The 16,043-nt window shown below is 36.1% G+C and overlaps 2 protein-coding genes across 2 annotated transcripts; one reads left to right on the top strand and one right to left on the bottom strand.

The window, feature by feature from the left end:
• Positions 1–9,938: 9,938 nt before the first annotated feature.
• LOC125228747 (40S ribosomal protein S10) lies at positions 9,939–12,794 on the bottom strand. The gene is made up of 4 exons (XM_048133414.1): positions 12,735–12,794; positions 12,339–12,551; positions 11,056–11,302; positions 9,939–10,003 (listed from the first exon to the last, which is right to left on the bottom strand). The coding sequence occupies exons 2-4, from the start codon at positions 12,536–12,538 to the stop codon at positions 9,968–9,970; spliced, it is 483 nt and encodes a 160-aa protein (XP_047989371.1). The 5' UTR covers positions 12,539–12,551; positions 12,735–12,794; the 3' UTR covers positions 9,939–9,967.
• Positions 12,795–13,057: 263 nt separating this feature from the next.
• On the top strand, positions 13,058–14,204 carry LOC125228936 (splicing factor 3A subunit 2). The gene is made up of 3 exons (XM_048133656.1): positions 13,058–13,313; positions 13,426–13,689; positions 13,798–14,204. The coding sequence occupies exons 1-3, from the start codon at positions 13,160–13,162 to the stop codon at positions 14,163–14,165; spliced, it is 786 nt and encodes a 261-aa protein (XP_047989613.1). The 5' UTR covers positions 13,058–13,159; the 3' UTR covers positions 14,166–14,204.
• The last annotated feature ends 1,839 nt before the right edge of the window (positions 14,205–16,043 follow it).

Here is a 16,043-nt window from a genome sequence, read left to right as displayed (position 1 = left end):
ATATGGAATTTGACAGATGACAGCCCACTAACCCTGAGTTAAGTGGTTGGTGCAAGTGGGCCTAAACAAGATACCTAATACCAAACATCGAGTATTGTAGAGTTACTGTCAAAGTCAAATGTTACAAAACGGGATATTTTTTCCCGTTTGAAAGCTGGTTACCAACCATGGCTACGAATCGGTATATCGGTAATGATTTAGTGCCATTTTGTAACCAGTTACAACACGGGATTCTTTTTCCCGTTTTGATGCCGGTTACCAAAATGTGGTTACAAATCGGTAATGGGAAAGACCCAATTTGAAGCTAGTTAAGGTGGTTTTCCACCGGGAGAGCGTGATTGGTCAGAGCGGAGGGATTTGAAATTTGTGTGGCGAATTTTAAATTCTCGCCCAGCGCATCTTTGGTGGAAATAGTAAAGATTGACTTGGATGTGCGGGACTTTAATTGAGATGTTTGTTAGTGTAAAAATGAACTGTATTGCTTCCGACTTAAAGTATAAATTAACTCTGATATTAGTTTCCCACGAAAAGTGGCTTAGAGTGGAGAGAAGTGGATTGACGTGGATGTGCGGGACGTGAATTGAAATATTAGTTAGTGTAAAAATTAACCGTATTGCTTTCTATTTAGAGTATAAATTAACTCGAAGGTGGTATTCTACCGGCAGAGCGCGACGAGACATGGCGAGGCGCGGATTGAAGATGTGCGAGACTTGAATTGAGATATTTATTAGTGTAAAAATGTACTGTATTGCTTTCGACATAGAGTATAGAGTATCGTATGAAACCTACAATCTGCGGCAGGCACGCGCGGGCTCGCGATGGCTATTAATGGCAATTTTTAGTGGAAAGGGTCCGGGCGATTTCAATTCCCCGCTCTGCCCATTCACGCCCTGCCGGTGGAAAATCACCTTTTCTCAAACATGCAATGAAATATTGTCTTTACGGTATATACCCACTTGGCCGGAAATCCTCATTTTCCCGGCCTCTGATGTAATGTACTATTACGAATGGGTTAGGACAAAAACAAATTATTTCACAATGTACTATGTGACATGTATTGGCGAATTTTGCCCGTCAGTCGCAAGTAGAATTTGGCCGTGTGGGTTTCATCACCGCTTACGGCTCTCACTGATCAATGCGGGCCTGGTTTCGAGCCCGGGCAGTGGGATATCTTTTTGTTTTTTTTTTTTCAAAAACGATTAGTTTCTACATTATAAAGGTTTTAATATCTCCCGGTTACAATATTTATGGCAAAATTCATTGTTTCGTATTTTCTCGCTGATGAAAATTATTTGAAGCTTCATATATATGTAAAAGTTTATACAAACGTTGAATTTTATTACAAATATTATACAGGAAGCCTGTATAGTTTACATGTGCTGGCTGTGTAAAAAAAAGCAATAAATAAATATGAAAATGAATACATAATTATTTTATATAAAATACACACAAGCTAAAATGCATGTGCCTTGTAAACGAGCGCGCAGGCATGGTTAGATTTGGTTAGGTACCCACAGTACCTACTGCGAGCCGGCGCGCGCGCTCGGGTGGGGTCGTTGACCTTGCAACCCCTGCAGGTAGGTTTTAGTTCGCGGCTTCGCGCACATAGCACGAAATGATATAGGTAACAAGGAAAGGTGATATATAAATAAATTTGAACTATTCTTTATATTATAACGTGACCATAATACGTACCGTATGCCGCAACTAACAAAAATCTAAATTTGTAGATAGGTGTTCGTAGTTTCCGTTAGAATAACGAAATATTTTAAAATTATATAATTATTACGATCAAAGATACGGTACCTACCATAGAATTTTATCACAAATATTATTCATTTTTAGTTAAAAATACTGTGCCAAATTGTACAGGCTGTAATTTTTATAACAAGTAATATGTTAAAAAAAAATGGAACCTGAAAATGTAATATTATATTTCGTTAAATTTTATATAGTTTCAGTTTCAGTTTATTTATTCAAGAACAATTTTTACATCGTGTTTGTTTATACACTTTAATCCTTCCATTCTGTATCCAAAACACTCTTCTCTCACGAGACTATTCAGATGGTACGCGACTGAACTTTGTGCTTCGTCCGCCTCGCCTGTGCGCGTTGTGTGTGTAGGGTGAAGTGGTCGACAGTGGTTCGTTTTTTTTTCAAAGGCCATATCTCCGGAACTATTGCCGATAGGGAGTGAGTATAAAGAACAAAATTACAGTAAATGTAATATAGTTTTAGTATGTATTATTGATTTTAAAAAAAATAATACTTTCAAACCCAAAGAAACCTAATATGTATTGCACTATGTTATTTTTTTGTTTACCGTTATCCCATGATTAAATATATTGTACATTGATTCGGTTCGGAGGTGGTGTCACCCCTTTTCCAGGCATTGGATACTGCGAATAATTACCCATTTTGATAATTTTAAGCAATATAAATCATCAATAGAATCAAATAAAAGTAGGGCGTAGATAAAAGCTAATAAGTAATAGTTATTTGTTATACAAGGGTGCAAAGTTGAACTTGGCGAGTTTTTCAACACACGAAAAGTAAAATACATTTGCACCCGTTTGTAACACGAAACTTTTCCCCTCCACTATTTATAGCGAGGAAAGTACAACGCAAAAAACGTATGTAGAATAGTATAATCCTTTTTTATAAAAGCAAACGTAAAGATATGCAAACAGGTATACGGTCCGCCTGATGGAAAGCGATCACCGTAACCCTGTATACATGTATTCGTCATTATGCTAGATACAATTCCTTGAGAAATCTCTTTCAAAACCTTCTATGTTTGGTGCGCGAGCGTTATTATGGATACTCGCAAGCATCCTATCAGTCATTCTGTGAAATATCCAGTACTGGTGTTAGTCGTCGCTCAAATGGTGTACACCGCTTGTTTGTCTTCTAAAAGCTAAAATATAAATAAGATAAAATGTGAAATTCATGGAATGGGCAGATACATAGCGCGCGCAGGCGGACTAAGCACACATGTCAGTGGCGGGATCCCTTTCTTTCCCATAAACTTATTGTTCATAATTTCGTTAGTCAGAAGTTGTTATTCACATATTTTGTGGTCATAAACATCACTAGTCATAATTTTTGTTACGAATAACGTTTCATGGTTCTAACAATAACAAACCATAATATTGGATATCATAATCTCAAAAGTCATAAAGTTGATGAGTATAAAATTGAAAAGTATAACAATAATTATTCAGAAATATTATTAGGCATATATTTTGAAGCCCTACTGATTTTTCTGCATATAGATTTAATGTCTAAAATTCCTAAAGTATATTATATTTCAGACATACATATATTTATTATTACACAGAAAAAAAATATAGTAACCCTATTCCTCGGGTAGGTTGTTAGTTTCCTTTGATTCCTTAGAGCGGAAATAGGAGCCCCGAGTAGTGGGCTCCGTCTACTCATTGGTGGAACTAAATTGTTTTAAAAATAACCCTTTTCCTCATGTAGGTTCGTTAGTTACCTTAGAGCGGAAATAGGAGGCCCGCATAGCGGGGCTCCGTCGGTTTATTGGCGGAACAAAATTGTTTCAAAAAGTAACCCTTTACCTCGTGTAGTTAGTTTCCTTTTGCTAGTTATCTTTTGTCCTTAAAAGCGGATATAGAAATTGTCAACGTCGGCTCCTTGGCGAGACCAAATGGTTTAATAAGTGCCATGAAAATTTAATAAACACTGAGGAAGTTAGTAAGCCAAATTACAAGTTTCGAAAATGCAGACGAAAAAAACATTGCAACATTTTTTATGGGAAACAATAGAGAACCATTTAATGCTATTAGTGAAGAAACACATGGTTATTAAGGTTCACTATTATCTGGCAGAAACTTTTTACGCATATATTTGATTCGTATAATAGTTCTTGGCAGAAGTATTACGCAGAATATGCTTTGGCATAAATCATTTCGCAGATTTTTGTAATACCGAATCATCTGTTGTCATAATGTTGATGACCATAATAGTCTTTTAGTCGAACATTTGCTTTTGCAGATAATATTTGTGCATAATATTTAGGTGGCATAAAGTTGCGATTTGCTATTTGATAGCGAGTTGGATGTGTTAGGGATGCAAGATACCTAACACTCCTCCTCGCTTCGCTCGTCGTCGTACCTAACGGTGACTCTGGGGCAGTTTTTCTCTTATGATAGCGTGTAATAATTCTGCTAATGTAATATTATGCGATTAGATTATTATGGTACATACAATTATGCTAAATCAAAGTCGACCAAAGTAATGTTTCTGCCAAATGTGTCTTATGCATGGTAGTAATAATGCCAACTAAATTTTCTGCAAAATTACCATTCGACTGAAAGTGTTTCTGCGAAACATGTTATGCGAAGTGTGTTTCGGACTAAAATTATTCTACCAGATGAGGGTAACCCGGTTATTAATCGTTATGACTTGTGATAAATCCTTAGATCAATTATTCCGAATAAGTTTATTTCCTTCAACATTATGGATTTGTACATCTATGGACTTTGATTATTATGGCTAATAAATTTTATGACTAACAATACTTATGACTTTCAAAAATCAGAACTACAATTTCTGACGTTTAATTTTATGACTAGTGATAATATGACTAAGAAAAATTATGACGGAAAACGTTATGGATAGTAAAAATCGGACTTAAAAAATTATGGGAACCAATAGAGACCCGTCAGTGGCGCTTCATTTGAATAGCCTCGTGATAGAGGAGCGTTAGAGAGAGAAGAGTGTTTTGAAGACAGAATCGAAGATTTAAAATGTACATAAGTAATAAACAAAATTGATGATGAATTTTGATGTTCTATTCTTTTTTTCACACAGCCAGCCGGCAGCCCATGTGCAGAAAATATTGCTTGTTATAAAAATTACTGCCTGTATAGTTTGGTTCCCTGTATGATATTTGTAACAAAATTCAACGTTTCTATGGTAGGTCGAATCTTTGATCGTAATAATTATCATATAATTTTAAAATGTCTCGTTATTCAAAATGTAACTTATAGGTACTTGAGTTGTACTGTGCGTGCTAAATATGCAGTCTGCCTGTATGCAGTCTTTCGCCGGCTCGGCGCTGCGGACTACCTACCTCGCAACTCGCAAGTCGCAACGCAACCCCAAACACAAGGCACATGCATTAGCTTAAGTGAATATTTATAATAGGTACCTATATTTATTGCTACGCGTTCTGTTTTATTGCAAAAAAAACCGGCCAAGTGCGAGTCGGACTCGCCCACCGAGGGTTCCGTACAAACTGTCAATGGTTAAAATAATCATACTACTCATACTCATATTCATTTATTCATTCAACGCCATTTTACACGCCAAGATTTGATTTAAAAAAATAATATTCATACAACAATAATACTTAGAGAATAAATAGACAGAAGATTGAAATTACAAAAAGTTAGGCAATATTCACATAAAAAATGCACAAAAATATTTTTCTAATTAGGTAATAAAAAAATTGTCATAAGTGTAGAACGGGTGCTCGACCAGCCAATTTTTTAAGCGATAGGTACTTAAAGTTCGACACACTAGGCGCTTCAACCACATATTGCGGCAATTTATTATAGACGGCAGGGTCCATCACATGTGTTAATTTGACCGTAAATTGGATTTCGCCAATTTACGGTCGATACCTACTAACTTTCCGGCATTTCGAATGTTGTACTTGGAACACATGTTGTTAGTTTTGTCACAGAATATATGTATAATAGTACAAGTACAGAACTCCCTCACTCCTTTGATGTTCACAAAATGACGCTATTATAAATTCTTACCTACATTAACAAACGGACCGCACGCGAGCAGCCAACATTGAATTTTCCCCTCACTAGCTCGGAAACACGTGTTTTGTCCTTTAATACCAGCGGGTAAAAACGCATTTTATCCACTAGTACTTTAAAATTGATAAAAGTAGGTGAATCTATCATTTTCCACCTGTGGAACTACTGGAAGCAGTGATAAAAGAAAATCTTGCAGTACAAAAGGCGGACTTATGCTTTAAGGCATTCTCTACTGTGTTGATCTTTCTTTTATGCGGGGGGCTTCGCCCCCCGAGCCCTCCTTTATATGCTCTTAAGGGTCTCAAGAAAACCCTATCCCAACTTATTTTAAATACTACGTTGATTTTTCTTTTATGCGGGGGGGCTTCGCCCCCGAGCCCCCCTTATTCATGCTTTTCAGGGTCACAAGAAAACCCTAACCCAACTTATTTTAAATACTACGTTGATCTTTCTTTTTTGCGGGGGCTTCGCCCCCCTAGCCCCCCCTTTATTTCCTCTGGAGGGTCACAAGAAAACCTTAACCCAACTTATTTTAAATACTACGTTGATCTGTCTTTTTTGTGGGGGGCTTCGATCGCCCCTGAGCCCCCCTTTATTTGCTCTTAAGGGTCTCAAGAAAACCCTATCCCAACTTATTTTAAATACTACGTTGATCTTTTTAGTAGTTCCAGTTCATATCTTCCGGCTCCATCATCAGACCTTGAAACCTAATCGTAGTCAAAGTTCATTTCAAGACTTTTCTAAGAAACCCAAAAACTGCTATGATACGATGTTCCATCATGTAGTTCCAGTTCATATCTTCCGGCTCCATCATCAGACCTTGAAACCTAATCGTAGTCAAAGTTCATTACAAGACTTTTCTAAGAAACCCAAAAACAGCTATGATACGATGTTCCATCATGTAGTTCCAGTTCATATCTTCCGGCTCCATCATCAGACCTTGAAACCTAATCTATGTCAAAGTTCATTACAAGACTTTTCTAAGAAACCCAAAAACAGCTATGATACGATGTTCCATCATGTAGTTCCAGTTCATATCTTCCGGCTCCATCATCAGATCAGTTCAACAGTACCATATTATTGTACTGTCATCAGAACTACATACAGCTGCAAATTATCATTACGCTACGATCCTTGGAAGATGGTTAAATTAGCCTCCGTAGATTCCATTACATAGTTAGTTACATACACGACGACCTAATAAAAGCGTGTTAATATTAATATTAGCGCCATCTAGCTGAGCCCTTCTTCTGTGTGGTACTGAGGTAAGTACGTTTTATTCTTAGACTTTATCTGTCTATACGGAGTTATATATGTCTTTGACTAGAAGTATAGGTACTCTAATGAGTATTATTGTATTTAGCGCCGTCTCACCGGCAAAATTTTACTAGCATGTCGTGATTTACTAGCATGTCGTGAACTCTTTATCTTTATATCATCGTATCATTTAGTTATTCAGTTTTTTTTTTTGTAGAAATCTCACCGACCTCATTTTACTAATATCTCACCTACCTTATCTAATTAAATATTTTATATCTGCACTCAATGTACACCTCTCATGTTACTCGTAACTTATAATTTTTCCATTATAAAAAAAAAAAAAAAGTCCGTTTGATGTTGTCTATACAATACAAGTTATAAAGGAAATCCTGTAAGTGGCCATACTACTGTACACTAGCATAAGAAAAAATTACTTTGTATCGCTGTTGGTTTTCTCAATAAAATAAACAAATAAATAAAAAAAATTTACTAAGTAATTTACGCGACTTGAGACTTGTGCGAACCTTTAGGCATGGAAAGTCACATGAAAAGTTGTCGAAACTAATAATAAATGGCGCTGCATTTAAATTTCTTGACTGATAACTCTAATACTAAATTGAATATACTCTAAGGTAGAGCAGAGTCTAATACCTCCGCTTTACAAAAGACCGCAATCAAGTAGCACTAGACTTTACTCATTGTTTTGTTCCTGCCGGTGAGTAAGGCAGCCAGAGCTCAACGAGGGTGCGGTACTCCTTCCTTCCTTCCCCCTCCTTCCTTCGGTCCTTTGAGTCGTCGGCACCCAGGCCCCTTCTAAGTACAGGTTTGTACAAGTTTCTAATGAGTCGAGTCGGCAACGCACATGTGCCACTCCTTGAGTGGCAGGCGTCCATATGTAAAAGTCACCGCTTTCCATCAGGCGGACCGTATGCATGTTTGCCACCTACGTGGTACAAAAAAAATCTCTCGACGAATTCACCTTAAACATTAAAAACTAAATCAAAATCGATTGATTCGTTCGGGAGCTATGATGCCAGACAGACATGTCAAGCGTCAAACCTATTATTATTATAATGTTTTTGCGTTGGTGGTTAAAAACAAGAAACCTCCTTCAAAACTATAATAAAACACAACTTTCTATGAAAATCGGTAAAGTGCGAGTCGGATTTCGACATTTCCATACAAAAAGGTCATGAGCGCCTGACAACATGTGATGATGGCAACGTAAACTAGATTTGTACTTTAAAGATTTTGCGTATATTTTGGAAACTATAAGAGATAGAGCAAATAGACTTCAGATTTTGGTTGTCGGTGGCACAATTTTTTTGTTTTCGTATATATACACCATTTTTTGGACCTATTAGGGCAATATTATGGTCAGTGCAGTTCTAAACAGTCGTAAGCGCCTCTTTTTTAGTAGGAACTTAAGTCATTTTGGCAAATGCTTAAAATTTTTAACAATTTCTAAACAGAAATGAATTTCTTTCTACCTGTCCATGGCGCTCACAAAATTTCAAAACATTTAGTAAGTACTTGCAGCGGCAGTGAGTGAAAAATCTCAATTTGAGTTTTTTTCTCTTAAGTCCGACTTACGCTTGACTGTAGATTTCTAATAGGTTTTCCTGTAATCTACAGGTAGAGGGCTATCTCGTGTATTTTTTTGAAAATTTTACGCTAAGTAATTTCGGAGATAAGGGGGGGGGAATGGTCATTTTTTGCTTATTTTCTTAAATTACTTCTAAATTACCAAAATAAATACTATAAAAAAAATATATTTGAGATGCTTATAAAATGCTCTTTCATTTGATATGTAGCACAATATAGTTCTAATAACTTTGATTTTTAATTTTCAATTTTACCCCCCAAAAGTGGCCCCTATGATTAAATTTCGTTTAATTTCATTTAATTACATTACATGTCCGTCTTTGGGCCACTTGTTTACATACGTGTGCCAAATTTCAAGTAAATCGGTTTAGTAGTTTCGGAGAAATCGGCTGTGACAGAGGGACAGACAGACACGCGAGTGATCCTATAAGGGTTCCGTTTTTCCTCTTTGAGGTACGGAACCCTAAAAAAGATACTTTTTATGAACCTAAAATTAATTTACATCAGGAAAAACATACAAAACAATGAATCTTGCCATAAATATTGTAAACGGGAGATATAAACCTTTATAATGTAGAAACTTATCGGTTTTGAAAAAAAATAAAAACCAAAAAAATATTCCTCAGGCCAGAATCGAACCCAGACCATACTAGTACTAGACTCAGTCAGTAAGCGGCGTTACAAACCACAGTGCCAAACTCTGCTTATGACTACTGGCCAAAATGCGCTAGTACTTTTCACATTGTACATTGTGAAATAAACAATTTGTTTTAGTACTAAAACAGGAATTATCTAATGATAATTTAGATACATTTTGTTCCGGTTATCGATACGGTCATTGATGATGCCACAGGGCCCTCTGGTTCGAGTTTAAAGGTAATTTTATGATACGTCAATACAACAACATTCTTATTGATTATTGACAAAAAAATCTTCCATAATACGACAGCATTCCAGCCGCGGGTAACTGAAGGCCTTGCTTAAATAAATTTTTCAGTACAGATGGTCGATTTTTTACGCACTAGTTCGAGAAGTGGTTCATTATATCATATATGCCAGGTCGAAACTTCGGAGGCTCATCTGCACTGAAAAACGTCGTACGATACACGTGCGAAAAGGAACTTCCTTTTTTACACACTTGTATCGTAATGTACTATATTTTCCTCCGTGCTATTCTATATGGTATAGGTGTGGACTGGTGGATATCCACATCCACTTAGCAATAGCATATACTTGGTAGAAAGGTATGTCAGCTCAATAAGAACAAGTTAATATGTTAGATTTTTTTTATTTAAACTTATTTAAGGTGCAGGCCTGCCTCTGCCAAATCCTCCTCGCTGTAACAAAACAATATTGATTAGAATAATGTTATGATGATTAATAAAAGTCATCTCGAGATGGGCAAGAACCTAAAATAGTACATTAAAAAAGGAAGTTTATCGTACGACGTATTGTACGTGTATCGTACGACGTTTTTCAGTATAGATGGCCCTAAAAAGTTTCACCCGGCATATAATGAACCACTTCTCGCACTTGTATCGTAATGTACTATTTCACCACACCAACTGGTAAACTCTCTTGATAAGTACTACAAAATCGAATGTCACCATTTTATACACAAGAGTGCAAAGTTATTTCATACAAATTTTAACCTGATGCCCCCTGAAAGCTGGCTGGTAGAACTGACTTTTAAATGATGATTTTTAATCATAAATAAAGTTTTATTTTCGAATTTCTTCCGGCCAAAGAGTGGCCAATGAGATGTGGTACAAAGAGAATAGAACTTGTATAGTATGAAATGTGTAAAGACTGCACCTATAGAAAACTAAAGGACTGTTGACTCTCTAACATTGTTTTAGATGCAAACTTATCAACAGTGATTGTAACTATGAGAGCAAAACATTAACAAAACTTGCTAAGTGGACATTATAGAGTGCTTACAGTAATGAAAATATTAATATCCTTGTAGTAATGTATTGGAAATCTTAGATTCCGATATATAATTAAATTTATCACCGATCTCAAAATAATAATCTTGGTTTTCTTTTTAATTTATGTCAGCTCTAAGATTTTGTTAAAGTATTGCTCCCATAGTTCTGATCACTGCTTATCAGGGACATCCACAAAGATATGTATAGTCACAGTTTAATAATAATTCTATATAATTATGTATCGCATATTATAATAGGTATCCCTAGCAAAAGGTAAATAGAGCAATAATTGGTCAGTTTTCATTTCAATAATGTGGGGGTTTAGAGCAAGTGTAAGATTAGTCTTAAAGGTAAAAATGTTTTCTTGGTAAATACTGTTTAAAAATATCATGTTTAAAGTTTTTGAATTTACACTATAATCTCAATGAGCCTCATAAATGTATACATAAGGAACTTACGAATTCGACATCAGCGGAGCCAGGGCCGACATCAGCTTTCTTGTCGTGAGGGGCGCCACCGGGTGCGGTGGGCGCGCGGCGGTAGGCCGAGCGGTCCTCGGCGGCGCGCGCGGGCGCGTCGGGGCGGCCCACGGCGCCGCGGCGCACCGTCTCCGTGCGCACGGACCGCTTCAGGGTGGCGGGCACGATCTCGGGAGGCAGGTGCAGGAATATCCGCAGGTACTCGATACCCTCGTTGGTGAGGTACCTGAAATTCACGATTGGAGATTGGATATTTTGAGTCACGCTAGTGCTGTCTCCCATTGAATCGGATAGTTAGTAAATCTGTCTATAGAATTTTAACTTTTTGTCTAAAATACATTTTATGATATTATTTAGAGTATAGTTGCTTCTTACTAGACTTTGTAACAGACAACTGGACTGGACTGTGTGATCATACAGACAATTAATTTACAAATCAGGGTCTTTATTATTTCTAGAAACAAATTCACTAGCTGCCCTATATACTTATCTCAAAGCAAGTAATTGCAGCTGAGACGAAAAAAACTCATCTTTTATACAAAATCAAAATAATTTATTCAGCAAATAGGCCACAAACAGTACAAATATTTAGAAAATATTTAAAATCTGAAAATTATGGTTGTATTATGTAACTATTCGTAATTCCTGTTTTTCTATCAAAATAACAAATATCTGTAAATGTCGAATTATCAACAAGAAATAAATATCCTAAGGATTATCAACTTCATAAAGGATCACTTACCCAGAAGTGCAAATGACTCTAAATGTCAAACTAATGGAAAATGTATATCTACTTAATCTAATTCTCCTTAGAATGTATATGAACTCCATGAGTCAAAATCATTCATATTTAAAATATTCACTAAAAGAAAGGAAACAAACGACAACCGAAAATCAAAGTGTCCCCTAATTTATACAAATTAGAATTAAAGTTACTAAGTTATAACAGCCCTGGAGTACTGCATACAGAAATTTATTTACAGAATCAGGTCTTCACAGCGCCACTTATTCACGAAGTATGACGAGACGAAAAAAAACTCAGCCATACCGTAAAATAGTGGGCAGTTGAGTAGAATTTTCATTATTACAATGATGAATTAAAATAGGTATTTACAATAAATAAAATAAAATTGATACCTGTATAAAGTTTATACCTAATATGAATTGTCACAGTTCACAAAAAGGAAATATGAAATGATTGTCAAAAGAAAACCTCGTCAACAATAATTACATATGAAATATTTCAAGTATAACATTCTTACCAATAAAAGTGCCTCCACGCAAACTGTTCCTTGACATAACCTCTGGATTTGAGGGACTGCATAGCCTTGATCACTTGCAGGTTAGGGATCTTCTCCAGATCGGGGTGTTTAGGAGCATGGTAGTCCTTCTTGGCTACCATAACACCCTCTTTGAATAAGTATTCATAGATCGCGACACGGTTTGTTTTTGGCATCAACATCTTGACGGCCTACCTGTAAAACAAGGGTGGGATAGGGTTTAGAGGTTATAAACACAGATCACGGATATTATGGTTTTATCACAAAATCACTGAATAGTGTCACAATTACGGGAATAAAAACTTATTTTACGAAACATAATCCATAAGTATTCATTGATTATATAAATAAAATCGGATTTATATTCCGGATTTGTACCTTTCGCCAACTTTGACAAACAGAAAAGAGTTCACAGATAATCGAAACAATACAATCAGGATGACAGTAGAAAATTGATTTATAAAGTATGCTTTAATTTTACGAAATCATGTAAAAATTAGTAATTCAGTATATTTACCAAAAAATATATATATTCTACTGAAATATAAAAAAAAATCGTAATATTTCTTGATATTTTTTAGTAAGATTATTTTAAGTTTTTGTAATTTTAAATCATTACCATATTAGCTTGGTTTGACTCTAGCTACACTCGTAAACATAAACCTCAAGCGAGCTGTCAGTGTCATCATCGACGACATCGACAATCTGCATCGCTTTGCTGTGTTCGCTGTTCGCTTAAAATTTTATTTGATAATATCGTACTACTTCTGAATACAACTAAGCAAGTATAATTTTAAGCCGAAATGGATTTCCAAAATAGACCTGGTGGAAAAACTGGCGGCGGTGGCGTAGCATCATGGTCGGAAAGCAACAGGGACCGACGCGAGAGACTCCGGCAGCTTGCCTTGGAGACTATCGATTTAAATAAAGATCCCTATTTTATGAAAAATCACTTGGGTAAGAAATTAAAATAACTTTTTTCAATACTTCTTGGTCTCATGATATTATCAAATTAGTCAGTTGGATTAATTTTCGTACCGATTTTACTTAAAAATAAATTTCTTCACAGGATCATATGAGTGCAAACTTTGTCTGACGTTGCACAACAATGAAGGGAGCTACTTAGCTCATACTCAAGGGAAAAAGCATCAGGCAAATTTAGCTCGGAGAGCAGCCAAGGAGGCTAAAGAAGCGCCTCAGCAACTGGCGCCAGAAAAGCCCAGGATAGAGCCAAAAAAGTTTGTGAAGATTGGGCGGCCTGGTTACAGGGTGACCAAGCAGAAGGATCCAGAAAATGGCCAGCAGAGCTTGTTGTTCCAAGTAGATTACCCAGGTGTTTGTCAAACTTTGTTATAAGTAAACCTGGTAATAGGTTATACAGATATTAAAAATTCAAACACCCTACCTAACCTATTTCATGGTTTTCTTTTGCATATTTCAGAGATTGCTGAAGGTGTCCAGCCCAGACATCGCTTCATGTCCGCCTATGAACAAAAAATTGAACCTCCAGACCGCAGGTGGCAATACTTGCTGTTTGCAGCAGAACCATATGAGACCATTGCCTTCAAGGTTCCGAGCCGTGAAGTGGAGAAGCATGACTCCAAGTTCTGGACCCATTGGAACAAGGATACCAAGCAATTCTTCTTACAATTTGCATTCAAGATGGAAGCTTTACGCATGCCACCTCCTCCTCCTAAAATGTGGGAGAATCATGGGATGCGTCTACCCCCTCCACCAGGAGCACCAATGATGGGAGTGCCCCCACCTCCACCGCTTTTGCCAGTACCACCACCACCACCTTCCATGTAAAATATGTATTTGTGCTAACAATAAATATTTTGAATATCACATTGCCAATTTTGCTTACTTGATCATTAAATATTATAGTCGTTACCTTCCTTACAATTGTTACTATTAATTTTATATTTTACTAAAATTTCGATTGTCCATGAAACCTTTAGATGTTTGAATTGAGTTGCGAAAAATGGAAATGAATCACAGCAGCCTGTAGCGGACAAAAAAAAAAGACCAAAAATATGTATGAACAAAATGGACCATAAGTCTTTTTCATCAGCTTAAGAATCTCAGATAATTTCTCTATCTATTTAAATCATCCGCTACCCCACATTGACTTAGGTGGGCTGAGTCGAGTCAAAAAAAAGCCTAGCTGCAGAAATTCGCCTGACGAGCAATGCAAGTGATTTGTAGGAATTTTCTTAGGAAATATGAAAGGCGATTCATTTTGATTTAATCTCATACAATTTTTAGGGTTCCGTACCAAAAAGGTACAAAAGGAACCCTTATGGTGCGACTCTGTCCGTCTGTCACATTTCTAAATATCACGAGAACTACTTTATGCTATCGACTTCAAAATTGGAATAGTTATGAACATTGTTAACCTCTACAAAATTAAAGGACTAATTTTTTTATTTATTAACTATACAAAATGGCCAATATGAAAGGGGGGCAAATTGTAAATATCAAGTAACTAGGTCAAGTGGGGTATCGTTAGAAAAAGCTCAAATTGTACATATCAAAACTATTTTTAATATTTTTTTTGTTCTGGAAAAAAAAAGTATTATGAAGGAAAATATAAAAAAAATAAGCCCCCCCCCCCCCCCCTATCTTCGAAGTTTATCAACATAAATTTATGAAATTTTCACCAAATATGGCTATTGTAATGAATATTACAGGAAAAATAAATCGTACACGTATCTTGAAAACTTTTTTTTAATTTTTAAAAACCTTTCAGATTTACATTTTCAATTTCAACACCCTTGCGGGTGTTTATTGTACCTGTTTTTTTAACAAAATAACAATAAAATTACCTGCTTTCAAATAGATGCCTCTATATCTAAATGGTTAAAATCGGTTCACGCAATAATCAATTATTCCATAAAAATCATCTTCCATACTAGCTAGCGCACATTAGTTTACTCAATTTGCCGATAGATGTCGCTGTACGTTGAACGCTTTTTAGGGTTCATTTCCCATGTCTGTCTGTCCGTCCGTCCGTCCGCGGATAATCTCAGTAACCGTAAGCAGTAGAAAGCTGAAATTTAGTACCAATATGTATATCAATCACGCCATTTAAGTGCAAAAATAAAAAATGGAAAAAAATGTTTTATTAGGGGGTCCCCTACATGTAAAGTGGGGGCTGATATTTTTTTTCATTCCAACCCCAACGTGTGATATATTGTTGGATAGGTATTTAAAAATGAATAAGGGTTTACTAAGATCGTTTTTTGATAATATGTATCAATATTTTCGGAAATAATCGCTCCTAAAGGAAAAAAAGTGCGTCCCCCCCCCTCTAACTTTTGAACCATATGTTTAAAAAATATGAAAAAAATCACAAATGTAGAACTTTATAAAGACTTTCTAGGAAAATTATTTAGAACTTGATAGGTTCCGTAGTTTTTGAGAAAAATACGGAAAACTACGGAACCCTACACTGAGCGTGGCCCGACACGCTCTTGGCCGGTTTTATTCCTGATATAATGAGGTCGGTTCAGGAGCGTCCTTGCGACATGTCGTAAGTCGTAAACTGTTGAAGTCGAATAGTATTGATTTTATTTGGGCGTTGTGTATATTAAATTATTACTTGTTATGTGGGAAATTGAGTCTTGAGGGATTTAAACAAATCTGTAGAGTTCTATGAATAACATTTTGATGATTCAACTATTG

Source organism: Leguminivora glycinivorella, chromosome 8 (genome assembly GCF_023078275.1).
Source record: "Leguminivora glycinivorella isolate SPB_JAAS2020 chromosome 8, LegGlyc_1.1, whole genome shotgun sequence".
Classification (NCBI taxonomy): Eukaryota; Metazoa; Arthropoda; class Insecta; order Lepidoptera; family Tortricidae; genus Leguminivora; species Leguminivora glycinivorella.
This window is presented reverse-complemented; position numbering and strand designations above follow the sequence as displayed.

Coding starts and splice junctions, on each gene's coding strand:
- LOC125228936 (XM_048133656.1), top strand. CDS start 13,160: ATGGATTTCCAAAATAGACCTGGTGGAAAAACTGGCGGCGGTGGCGTA. Junction 13,314..13,425: donor TTTTATGAAAAATCACTTGG/GTAAGAAATTAA, acceptor ATTTCTTCACAG/GATCATATGAGTGCAAACTT. Junction 13,690..13,797: donor GTTCCAAGTAGATTACCCAG/GTGTTTGTCAAA, acceptor TGCATATTTCAG/AGATTGCTGAAGGTGTCCAG.
- LOC125228747 (XM_048133414.1), bottom strand. CDS start 12,538: ATGTTGATGCCAAAAACAAACCGTGTCGCGATCTATGAATACTTATTC. Junction 11,303..12,338: donor GCGTGGAGGCACTTTTATTG/GTAAGAATGTTA, acceptor CGTGAATTTCAG/GTACCTCACCAACGAGGGTA. Junction 10,004..11,055: donor GCTCCGCTGATGTCGAATTC/GTAAGTTCCTTA, acceptor GTTTTGTTACAG/CGAGGAGGATTTGGCAGAGG.